Below are 12,567 nucleotides of genomic sequence, written 5' to 3' on the forward strand. Positions count from 1 at the left end.
CCACTTCCTAGTGTGCTAGTCATACACATGTTTTCCTTTTCTCAAATATCAGGGACACATGGGGGTTTTCAGTATTAGGATATTAATGATGACAGCATCACTCCAATATCTGCTGCTAGAAACTGGGGAAAACGTATACACATAGTCAGAACAGATTAAACCAGGGCTAATTTGAATTTTGCAAAACCTTGTTTGGTAGGTTTTTATTTTGCAGATTCACACCTAGGAGGTGTTTGGTTCTCGGTTCCGTTTAACTGAACTCACCCAGGCTGTCAAAATGCGGGGAGAGAGTGTGGATTTGAATACATGGCTCTGGTTGTGGCCCATCTCTAAAACTGACCATTCAGAGAAATAGATTGAGCAGTTTTAGCAACTTTCGAGTAACAGGAATAACCTGTATGTGAGTAATGTTCTTTCCAAGTGCTCAGGATCCCAGCCACTACAGGCAGTTATAATGTATCACCTAGGAAGGAGTTAGTTTATTTTTTAAAGAGAGCACTCTAGTTTTTCCAGTTTGCGTACCACTCCAGTTCAGTGAGAGAAGCCCATGTGTAACAAATACCTCTGAGCAGCTTGAGAGCAGAGACCATTGTTAGAATGCTGAAAGCACTTGGGAGATGCTGGGTATCAGAGTGTGTACCGCTGATTCCTGCATTTCAGCTCCAGAGGGGAAACCGATCCTCCACCACAATGTGTTCCCATCAGAATGAATCACTCATGACACAAAGATGTGCAGCAGAAAGATAAAAGGGTCGCCCTTCTGAATGCATGCAGTGAAACGGCAGGAGATGCAGCCAGTTTCACTAGTCCCATCTCATGCTTTACCACGAAGAGGGAGAAAAGCTGGCACAAGAAGTTTTGGGAAGTTCAATTTAAAAGTGTCCCAGGGAACCTTTGCCAGCCGTTAGGAATTAAGATTTTGCCTTTCACTGTGAACTAAGATGACACAGAAATATCATAACACACACCAGCTCAGCTGTGTGCAGGCCCTGTTCTTTTCTGAATGGGACTCAGATGCTGGTCTTTTGAAAATATGTCTAGATGGCGATTTGAATAGAACACACATGATTAAGGAGCAACCTAAACAGGAGCAGTTTGTTGCAGTGCTATTGAAGAAGGGATGGATTTTCTTCTTTCTTCTTCACAGCTGAGTGAGAGTTGATCCAAGTAATTTTAAGTTGCTTAATCATAACCTTCCAGGGCCTGTGCATTGTTTTCACTTACCCTGGATTTGTAAGCCCAGCACTCTTAACAAGCTAAGCCTGAAAAGGCTGCGTATACATTAATGAAGAAAACAGACTTTTTAAAAACAGATTTTACATTGCTAATAAAGTGGGCATGTATTGAAAGCACCATTCGATCAGTTTCTCCAATGGGCATCACTATTGGAAGTCTTTCTCTCTGTGTTTTCAGATATTGCATACGTTTCCCCCCCTTTAGAGAATAAATACATGACGGTGATAGAGAACACTCATCTTCAGTACACCTTAAGGCCACATCCGCCCCTCGAGACCATGTATCACCTCCTCCCTGAGAATATGCTGGTGTCTGGGCTGCAGAAAATTCCTGGCTTGCTGCTAACACATGGAGAAACAAGTAAGGGATCCTTTCATTCTGATTCCTGCATGTGTAAATCTGACCATAGGACAGTAAGGTTGGCGTAGCACACACCAAGCTATAGTGCTCATGAGTTACTCTGGACTCTGCCAACTTATAGATTTGTGGGCATTTGTATTATTATGGTCTTGGCCTGCCAGATCTGGGGATTCAGCTGTACTTTATCTTACTGGCAGAAAAAAGCCCTGTGAGCTCTCTGAGATAAGCCCTAGGCCTTCTCCACCCATCAGTTATTACCGGAGGGAGATCTCGAACACACACCAGCCAGTGTGACCATTGTGGGATGGGAAGAGACGAGCTGACCTCTAGTCCCCCAATCAGGGAGTGGGCGAGGGGCTGTGGGAATGGAGAGAAGGGAAGAGGATGCTGAAGGGGATGGGGGAGGGATTATTGCAGAATATCTGGTGCTCAGAAAGCACTGCATGGCACAAATGTATTTATTTATAGGGCCTGATTCTCCCAGTCACTGCACCATCACAAAATGAGGGTCAATGGGCTCATGCTGATGTGAGCCGGAGGTGATTCAGACCCACCCATTTTAAGTTTATGCACATCTTCTGTTGCTGGTTTGTGGTCAAACCTGAGCTGCCAAATGCACCAGCTGCTTCTCATTACAACACAACTAGTGTGCTCCTGCTAAATACACCAGGTACCAGATGTGGGGCCCAAGAAAAGCCTGCCACAGCCTAGCAGACAAAGACACACATTTCTTTGGCACCCAGAGGAACAGTAGCAGCGCAGAAGGCATAAGGGAGACCATCAGGGAAATGTTACAGTTTTCTCCAGCCCAGTACTGTTACTTTGAAGGGGAAGCTTAGGCCAGCTAGAAAAGTCGAGTTGCTGCTGTTAAATAAAGAGGAGTGTTTTCCGGGGGGGTCCTGTGTATGGCATGTATTGTGCTCATCTGGGTGTTTTCACTAGGAAGGGATTTCAAGGTGAATGTGGTCTTATTACACATGCGTTTGCTTTCCTCTACTAACGCAGCACATCAGTTGCCAAGGCGCTGAATAGATGCAAACAGTGCCTGCAACACGGAGTGTGTGATGCCAAGCGTGTGCTGTTGTTGTAAGTGCCCATAGTTAGGGATTATCAATGAGAAATCTAACTGTGAAAATGTGCTCACCCACAAAAGAGCCACAGCGACACCTCCTCTGAGAAATAAACAAGAGAAGCAGGATTTTCACATAAACTCTCTTTCTCAGTGGCCATCTGGGCAAGAATCACTTTGACTCAGCTCTTTGCTGAGGTACAGCCAACCTTGTCGATGGCTAATAAAACAACTTGCAGATGAGTCTGTTGTACCTGCTCTTCTGCAGCCTGTTCACCTCCCGGTGAACATTTCCTTGGGTTTCTTATGGGTTTTAAACTGAAGGTGCGTTTTTATGGACACGTGATGTTTTGCTGTTCTGAAAGGCAGCAGCTTTGTGTATGCATTGTTCTACATTTTCATCACTGGTAGCCCCTTTCCAAGGAGGCTAGGGAGCGTTCCCTTGTAAAATGCTAAACTACGAGTGGTTGGGAAGCATTTATTTTCACTAAGACGTGATAATGAAAGCCTGGACCAGCCCTGGATAAATCTCTGTGGGATCCCTTCCCAGTGTGCCTCTTATTCTGCTGGGGGTGGGAGTGGAGTTTGCCACCCTTCCCATGGATAGGCCAAGGAATGCAGCCAAACTTCATGAATGCCCCTAGGTAGATTGGGAGGTCAGAGCCATCTGCTCAGAGTCTTGCGTCTCTGCACCAGGGCTGGCTCAGTATCCCTTGCGTGCACCCCCATCACCGTGGCCCTTTTGGACTCTTCTTGCCACTCCAGTGCCTGGGCCCCACATGCTGGGGCTTGACAGAAAAGCTAATACAACCTTGGCCTCTAATTTTTCACCTAGACTCCATTGGGCGAGAGAGTTGGACTGTGTGCAGCCCTATCTCTGCTCTGCCCACTCTCCCCTACCCACCTTCCCCTATGCAGACCAGCCTTCATGTGGCCCAGGGGATGGTGCCATATAAGCAGCTGAGCTCGCCTCCTTCCATGTAGGAAGGGGGTTGTGGGTGGAGATCCCCATTAATATGTCTGGGGGAGATAATTCAAGCCAGTTTCAGTCCCTTGACCTGCCAATTGTCAGGACAGAGGCTAATGCGCCATCAATAAGGGTCACAGATCTAGCTTCTCCTTCTGTTAGTGTCTCTGGAATCTCAGCCGAGAAGGGAGTGATTGTGACCCGGAGCCATAACCCCACGCCAGACCTGCAGCTCGTGTTCCTGCCAGAATCATTTTCATGCGACTTCCCTCTGGCTTCAGGGAACATTAGCTCTGCTTTGACTGTGGTAGCAGAGCCTGCTAATGAACAGCACGATCAATTATTCATGTCTCACTGCTGCAGCGTATCCCTTGCTTGTAAATAGACACCCCGCAATAATGTTTTATAATTTGCTGATTGAACACTGGAACTGCTCAGCCAGTTTTTACGAACCAACATCTGCTTCAGTTGCTGATGCCTGTTGGAGAAAGGCAGAGTCTGTGCTGGTTTTATTGGACCAAGTTATGTTATTTTATTATGAATTATATGGGGAAATCATTGGCAAAAAAATAAGACCTAATGGGTTACAGTGTACCTGAGCTCTTCATGATTTTACAGCCAGATCTCATGTTTATTGTACATCTTAAAGCTGTGTCCTTTATTGCCTGGCCTCTTTAAATTAGGGCCCTTTACCTGGACTGATGATCCAAGTGTTGGGAATGAAGACAGCGCTGATTGTGACTAAATACGCATGAGAGGTTGTCGTGCATCCCTTCATCATGGTAATAGTTGTGTTAACTAGTGGGCCTGTTTAGGTGAGTGAGGATTGCAGAATAGGCGTGTAGGTAAAAGACGCCTTAGATATTAATGTCCATAGATGTTTAGTTTTCTTTCTTCTTTTTTGTTCTCAGTCTGTGCATCTTGCTTTTGTGGATCTGAACTGACAAACACAATTACAGAGCAGAGATGGGCAAGGAGGCAGGGAATGATGCAACACAGAGATCAATTGCTATAGGATGGAAACTGGAACAGGCATTCCAGTGAAAGAAATGTATACCCAAAGAGATCTCCTCCGGGACAAAGGAACTGTCACTAGAGAGGCTGATCATAGTAGGACTGGAACAGAACCTTTCAGCAGCCAGTCAGTGTGCTGAGGACTGGCTGCCCCAGGAGCTGAGGATGAAAGTCTAATGGCTTTCAGGGAAAGGTTTAAGACCCACCTCTTTGGCATTAGCTTTCCTGAAAAGCCACTGAGAATGGCACAAAAGAAAATAAGCAAACTTCTCTGCCTGTTCTTTGAATGGGGAGCTGGGGGGAAGGGAAGATAGAATAATAATAAGAGGATAAGATCAGGAGAGGCAAAAGCTCAGGAGTCCATGTGGATCAATCATGTGGCTTGATATCATCATGCATTACAGCCCATTAATACAGCAGAATCAAAGAGGTATAAAGATAGTTAACAGAATATGCTGTTCAGAAGCTGAAAAAAGCCCATCAATAGCCTAACATGTTGCAGCCCCATACGAAACATCCTCACGACTGCTTGTGCTGCCTGAGAAGGCATCAGGTGCCACTTCTGGGAATGAATCATCTGCTAGCATCTGTCTCCTCCACAGAGGGAACGAAAGCACGGGGGCGTGCTGGATAAATGACCTAATCTGGGCTAATCTTATCCCTGGTGAATCAGCTCTGAAGTGATGGGAACGAGACTAGGGATGAGTTTGTCCTAGTGTGTTTTAAATGATAGCACAGAGACTGCTAAACGGATCTACAGGGAAAGGGAAAGCAAGTGCAATTGTGGATGTGACGAGAAATAATGATTCCTTGAATGTACATCACACCTTTCATCAGAGAATTCAAAGCTCTTTACAAATATTCATTAGCTGAGACTCACAGTCTCTCTATGAAATAGGTAAATATCACCCTTATTTTCAGCAGGGTAAACTGAGGCATTAGAGAGGTGAAGTGATAGTGGCAGAGGAAGAATTAGAACCCAGTATTCCCTGTTCGCAGTCCCCTGCTTTCACCGCTAGACGTATTCCATCGTTCATCAATGTACCACATCAAAGTAGTAGAGAAATTCTCACCCTCCTTCCCCTCATCTTATGGTTTTGGGAAGGCTGGAGTCTTCTGGTCAACACGTATCTTTTACAAAGACAGCACTTAGCGCAGTGTTTGAGGCCCCTTGGTGCTACGACACTGCACATCAATAATAATAATGAAGAGAAGGCACATAGGAGTGAATGAGGAATTTGGTTTAAATTGCTTCATGCAAAGGGTATTGAATACATGGAATAAATTGCCCTGAGAGCAGGCTGAAGCAAAGAGTGTAAATTGTTGGAGCCATACCTCAAGTTGTTCTGGAGGAAGAGGGGATTAAATGGTTTGGTGAAAAATGTGCCGAAGGGAATTAAGGTGAGAGAAAATAAAGGGCTAGCAGAGGTAGGCAGCCATTCATCCCCTTTTCTTAAATTATGTCATTTCTTAAAACCTTAAACATCCACTGGGAGCTGAATAAGCTTGACCATTTGACAGTGAGCCCAACCCAGCTCTCCAGTGCCTGGAAGCAGGACTATATAACACTCAAATATTTATACTAGCAATGAAATCTGTAGCTTAAAAGTATTTGTAATTTAAGGGAAACCCCACTGTGAAGCTTTGTAGAGAATAAATTGTTTTTTGTTTTTTTTTTTCTTTCCCCCAGTCTGGTAGTGTAAAGTGTAAAGCTCACCCTGAGCTCCCAAAAGCTCAGGCATATTAATCTGTGCTAATCTGAAATCTCAGGGGAACGTACAGCAACCTAGCAAAATAAAGTCAATGGAAGCAACGGCTTCGCTTATTTGAAATACGATCCTTGTTCCCAGGCAGCATGCTGGGCTTTGCTTTTACAGATACCTGACTAAAAGGACCAGAACTATTGTGGGGCTGGGGACTCCCTCTGAATCTGGGATTTCAAAGGACAGTTTCTTCCAAGTGTCTGATCAATCCAGTTGATGGAATGTTAACAGTTGTAATTAACCATTGGACCAGCTTGGATTCTTCTTCCATCACTTGCAGTCTTTAAACCAAGACTGGTTATCTTCCCGAAAGAGCTACTCTAGCTTCACCAGAAATTATGGGTTTGATGCAGAAATAGTGGGTGAGGTTCTTTGGCTTGTGTTGTGAAGGAAGTCAGTCTACATGATCAGAAAGTTTGCTGTGGGCTTTAACATCTATGAATGGTGCTTGTGGAATCGACACTGGCTACTTGCTCTTATTGGGAAAATAAAAGGGTTCCTAATGTCTAACTTAAACTGTAACTCTCTAGTTTCAGACTCCAGTTGCCTCTGTCTAGTTATACTGTTTTCTTGAGGTTAATTATCTTGGAAGTATTTTGTACATTCTTTGGAATTTTTGTCTTTCATACAAATGTAATAACAACAGTTTGTATCTTTAATCCGTAAAGGGGACACAGAATCATTTCAATCTAGTCCCCCTTTTTGCTAATTGCTTCTCTTCCTGGAAAATGGCTATAGATGAAGGATGGATGCTTTAAGTAGTCAGTCAGGTAGTGGAGTCTTAGAAGAGGTCTTTATAGCTTGTTTCAAAGTTCTCCTTGTTCATGGCATTGTTCTGGATAAGTGGAGATTTGGCAAGGGCAGTGGGATATGATTCTGGTACACCAAAGCCTTACTAATCTTTACCCATGAAATGTCAGAGCTCTGCATTCAATGGCGGCTTGGTGGTGGCTAAATTCATGTGATTCGGAAAAGTTAAGGGATAAAGATAAGATCATCAGTTCTTCAGTGGTGACTCCCTCTGCTTAGTATCAGGGGGTAGCTCGATTAGTCTGTATCCACAAAAACAACAAGGAGTCCAGTGGCACCTTAAAGACTAACAGATTTATTAGGGCATAAGATTTCATGAGTAAAAAACCTCACTTTTTCAGGTGCATGGAGTGAAAGTTACAGATGCAGGTATTATTATACTGACACATGAAGAGAAGGAAGTTACCTCACAAGTGGAGAACCAGCATTGACAGGGCCAATTCAATCAGGGTGGATGTAGTTCACTCTCAATAATAGATGAGGAGGTATCAATTCCAGGAGAGGTAAAGTTGCTTTTGTAGTGAGCCAGCCACTCCCAGTCCCTATTCAAGCCCAAATTAATAGTGTTAAATTTGCACATGAATTTTAGTTCTGCAGTTTCTCTTTGAAGTCTGTTTCTGAAGCTTTTTTGTTCAAGTATGGCTACTTTTAAATCTATTATAGAATGTCCAGAAAGATTGAAGTGTTCAGGGCCGGCTCTAGCAATTTCGCTGCCCCAAGCACAGCGGCACGCCGCGGGAGGCGCCCTGCCGCTCGCTGGTCCCGCGGCTCCGGTGGACCTCCTGCAGGCTTCCCTGCTGTCACGGAGTCACCGGGCAATGCTCTGGAACAGCTCCCCACAAAGCCAGTCAGGACTTTGGGGAGCCTGCTCTCCCTTGGAGCAGACTCGTTCAGGGCAAGAAGCTCACACGTCTTCACCTCCTGGGTCTCTCCTTGGAGCATTCAGCATTCTCTGCCCCTCCGTGCGCTTCCCAGCAGCTGAGCACACCAGGCGGGTCCTGGAGGAAGCCACAGGCTGCACCACTTTTGCAGTTAGACGTGGATCTTAGCCAGCCAGTAAAACAGAGGTTTATCGATGACAGGAATAGGATCTAAAACAGAGCTTGTAGATACAGCAAACCGGACCCTTGGCCGGTGTCATTCTGCGGGAAGCGTGAGCCAGACCCCACATCTGCACTTCACTCCTCGTTCCCATGCAGCTCCAGACTACAACACCCTCAGTCCCCCTCTTCTGCTCAGACCCTTTCCTGTCGGCCAGGAGGTCACCTGACCTCTTTTCTCCAAAACCTTCAGTTGGCACTTTTGCAGGGAAGGGGCCCAGGCCCATCATTAGCCAGAAGACAAGCCAGGCATTAGTGCAACTGGCCCTTTGCTCTGCCACAAACACACGCCCTTTTATTTCTACCACCAAGATACTTAAGACTGCATAGGGGGACACTGAAGGCACCTACACAGTATTCGGAGCAAAAACATTAAGAAACATTTCCGAGTTGTCACACCTGCGGAGGGTCTGTGGTTCCGCGGGGCTCCGGTGGACCTCCCGCAGGCATGCCTGTGGATGCTCCACCGGAGCCGCGGGACCAGCGGACCCTCCACAGGCACGCCTGCGGGAGGTCCAGTGGAGCCGCCTGCCGCCCTCCCGGCAATGGCAGAGCACCCCCCGCGGCATGCTGCCCCAAGCACGCGCTTGGCACGCTGTGGCCTGGAGCCGGCCCTGGAAGTGTTCTCCTGCTGGCTTTTGTATGTTACCATTCCTGATGTCTGATTTGTGTCCATTTATTCTTTTGCGTAGAGACAGTCTGGTTTGGCCAATGTACATGGCAGAGGGGCATTGCTGGCACACGATGACATATATAACATTGGTGGACATGAAGGTGAATGAGCCCTTCACAGCGTGGCTGATGTGGTTGGGTCCTCTCATGGCGTTGCCAGAGTAGATATGGGGGCAGAGTAGGCAATGAGGTTTGCTACAGGGATTGGTTCCTGGGTTGGTGTTTCTGTGGTGTGTAGTTGCTGGTGAGTATTTGCTTCAGATTCAGGGGCTGTCTGTAAACAAGGACTGGGCTGTCTCCCAAGGTCTGTGAGAGTGAGGGATTATTTTCCAGGATGGGTTGTAGATCGTTGACGACGCACTGGAGAGGTTTTAGCTGGGGGCTGTATGTGATGGCCAGTGGTGTTCTGTTATTTTCCTTGTTGGGCCTGTCCTGTAGTAGGTGATTTCTGGGTACCCGTCTTGCTCTGTCAGTCTGTTTCCTCATTTCCCCAGGGTGAGTATTGTAGTTTTAAGAATACCACAGCTCCCATGCAGAGCTTCACAATGACATGGTTGCAATAATACAGTTCTGGAGATGCCAGGTTGCCTTGTGAGTGCATTAACTCTGGCTAGTAAATAGCCAGTAATCTGAAAAGCTGGAGTAGTGCCACTCTTCATAATGCATGTCTCCAAAGGGTTTTCTTTTCCATTCTCTCCCATTGCTCCAGACTTCGGAGCTCCTTGATCGTGCCAGCAGGAGGGAGACATCATTTGCCTGCGTCTTTAGATGATTTCCTCAGTGTATAGCCCAGTATCCTTATACATCCACTGAGATCTGCCTCTAGCTGCAGAGCATCAGACGTGCCACAAGGGGAACTGTGTTTTAGGCATTATAGTCACATAAAGCCTTACCAATCTGCCTGCTGGGTTTTACTTGCAAATTCAGCTACCAGTCAAACGATTGGCAGAATAATCAATCAAACCACTACATTAACAGTGTGAAAGGTACCTTGCAGGGAAAATTTAGCTTGCTGCTTCCTGCTCCTCTTTGTTTTCCCCTGTAACCTTAAATCAGCTGCTCAGGTGTACTGGGTAGGTACAAAGCGACAAAGAGTTCTGTGGCACCTTATAGACTAACAGATGTATTAGAGCATCAGCTTTCGTGGGTGAATACCCACTTCGTCAGACGCAAGGGTAGGTACAGTGTGGCGGGGAGATAGACGCTAACCGTCATGCAGAGGAAGAATGGTTCTTTGCTTGGTGGTAAGGAAGTGCACTCAGCATTCTCCTTCCAGACACCAGCTGATCACCTGGGGCTGTGCATCTCCACTGCTCGCCTACATACAGCTCAGCTGTGGTAAAGGTGCATCAAGAAGATTTGTTATAAGGTAAAGTCCAGCGGAGTTCCATATACCCTCCCCAAGACCATGGCCGCACAGTTAGCAATACACAGCCTCTTGTAGTCACACACAGGTGTCAGCCTTCATAAACCAGAGTTTGATCAGCTGCAGCCTGCTGGGGGTGGCCTCTGAATTTGACTAGCAGTGGAAAGTGAAGCAGTTTGCAGATGGAAGACAATGATGAGAGACACAATCTCTCTCTGACTCCAAGTCAGCAAGGTACTTAAGCACATGCCTAACTTTGAACCTGTGAGTAATCCATTGGAAATCCTTTCTATTGCCTTTAACATCTGGACTTTCAATGCATTTAATTCAGTCCTTCATTCAGTGAGGCTACTCACAGGCTTAGAGTTAGGCATGTGCTTAAGTTCCTGGCTGAACTGGGGCTCTAAATAAGGTTAGTCAGGGATATTTGTAAACATCTGACTTCAGTATAAATGTAGCCGTGTTATTACCAAATGGCCCAGCAGTACACAAGCATGGAGTTGTTCATCCTGCCTATTCCCTGTCACCTCTTTGCCTTCAGTTAGTTAATTCCCTTTTAAAAGCCCAACAATGTTGCTAAAACAAGGCTAGTGATTTCTTGCTGTTTGGTTGTCAGGAAAAGCTTTGTCCGGAAAAGTTAACAAGTTCCACTTCTTTCTGCTCTTCTCCCCTCCCCTGCCTTAAGCAAAAGAACTAAGCAATAAATACTGCTTGGAACCTGATCATAAAGGAACAAGGTGGTTGAAATTGGTTTAAAATGGCCAGTTTAAACAAAATGTACCCTGTAATTTGATGGACTGACTCTTCAGACAACAGAGTAGATGAAATCGGGAAGGTAGACTTGGTTTCTAAAATCAAATTAAGGCAGATTCTCGCTTCACTAGCACTAATTTGTTGTGAATCCCTCATTCCTCACAGCTCCTGCAGCTCTGACTAGCCCTGAGACATTGTGTTATTGAATTCTATTGTCAGCCCCTTTACAGACTTCAGGTTTTCCTTTTAAGTATCTAGCAGGTTTGTTAATGCTTAACTGTGAGCCATGTGGAGGAGGATAAAGTCTTATTCAGGTGCCTTTCTGTGGAAAAAGCTCTTAAGGAATGTGTTCCTACCCCTTAGTTTGTGCTTACACTTCCCAAAATTTGCAGCCCCCTCCAGTTCCTGCAAGGTGGAATGTCGGCAGTGATCAGCATTGTAACTTGCTTAGCCTTGTATTTTTAGGGCAAGAGAAAACTCAGCTGTGATTAAAATAAAGCAGCTGGAGTTCAGAATACTTGCCATAGGCTTGTCTGGTGGGAAATATATGGGTGATATTCACCATGAACTAAACTGTACAAATACCTCCCTAAAACTTGTGGGTATTGGAAGTCAGAAGAACTACTCTTATGAATAAATGCTCACTCAGGAGAGTAAGAGTTGTACAGTCCAGCTCTCTCGGGGTGACAGAGGGATATTTATATGTTAATTACTGATATTATTTTAATAATGGGGAAATGGTGGAGTTGATGGGACCCTGCAGTACCAAGATCCATGGAAATACTTATGCATAAATAAATGGTTCTTTATTTATCTATTTGCATATTAATCTAGCAATGATCTCTGAATTTCTAAATTTGCATGAAACCTTGGTCTGTTTGCTTAGGTGCTTGGAAAGGTCATGGTTGCAATTGTCAATGCTAGAGACTGGCTGTTCCATTTTTAACAGTTTCTTCTATCTAGCTTCATATTTCATGCCTTTCCTGTGACCCTCAGTTCAACCTGTCTTTCATCATCACCGAGCCTAGCTCAGCTCTCTGCCCATTAGCAAAGTGCAGCCAAAACAGAGTGGAGTATGGAGTCACTCAATTTCAGTTTTCCTTCCAAGCCTTGCCATGCAGAACTTTCTAAATCTGCTGTTGTCACTTTACCACTCGGCACTCGGAGAATTTGCACAGCTTAGAGCTGGGTTTATCCTTTCTGGCATTTCCCCACAGGTAGTCTTGGTAAGTGAAATGTAACTCTGTACAACGGAGTAGCTGCAAGTCTGGGTTATCTGAAGCATGTGTTTGCCTTCCTATCTAAAGGACTGCAGTGTGATCCCTCCTTCTGCTACTGCCAGCAAAGTTGAGGGGATCGGTCAATTCTCCCAGGTTCTCCTAAACATCCGCCACTTCCCTGCTCTCTGTCTCAAAACTCTTTGCTTGCTGCTGCAAGTTTAATAAACACTCTGCTCA

At 45.5% G+C, this 12,567-nt stretch overlaps 1 protein-coding gene across 13 annotated transcripts in view; it reads left to right on the forward strand.

The window, feature by feature from the left end:
* NPHP4 (nephrocystin 4) overlaps window positions 1-12,567 on the forward strand; it is a 112,010-nt gene that overhangs the window by 22,441 nt on the left and 77,002 nt on the right. For 10 of the 13 annotated variants that reach the window (XM_032763708.2, XM_032763700.2, XM_032763698.2 and 7 more), the window contains one exon: window positions 1,441-1,596. In XM_032763708.2, coding sequence (XP_032619599.1) covers window positions 1,441-1,596 — 156 coding nt within the window. Of the gene's footprint in view, window positions 1-1,440; window positions 1,597-10,267; window positions 10,361-12,567 lie in introns of those variants that run through there. The other 3 variants (XM_032763710.2, XM_032763712.2, XM_075060370.1) reach the window with 3 other exon arrangements.

Source organism: Chelonoidis abingdonii, chromosome 23 (genome assembly GCF_003597395.2).
Source record: "Chelonoidis abingdonii isolate Lonesome George chromosome 23, CheloAbing_2.0, whole genome shotgun sequence".
NCBI lineage: Eukaryota > Metazoa > Chordata > Testudines > Testudinidae > Chelonoidis > Chelonoidis abingdonii.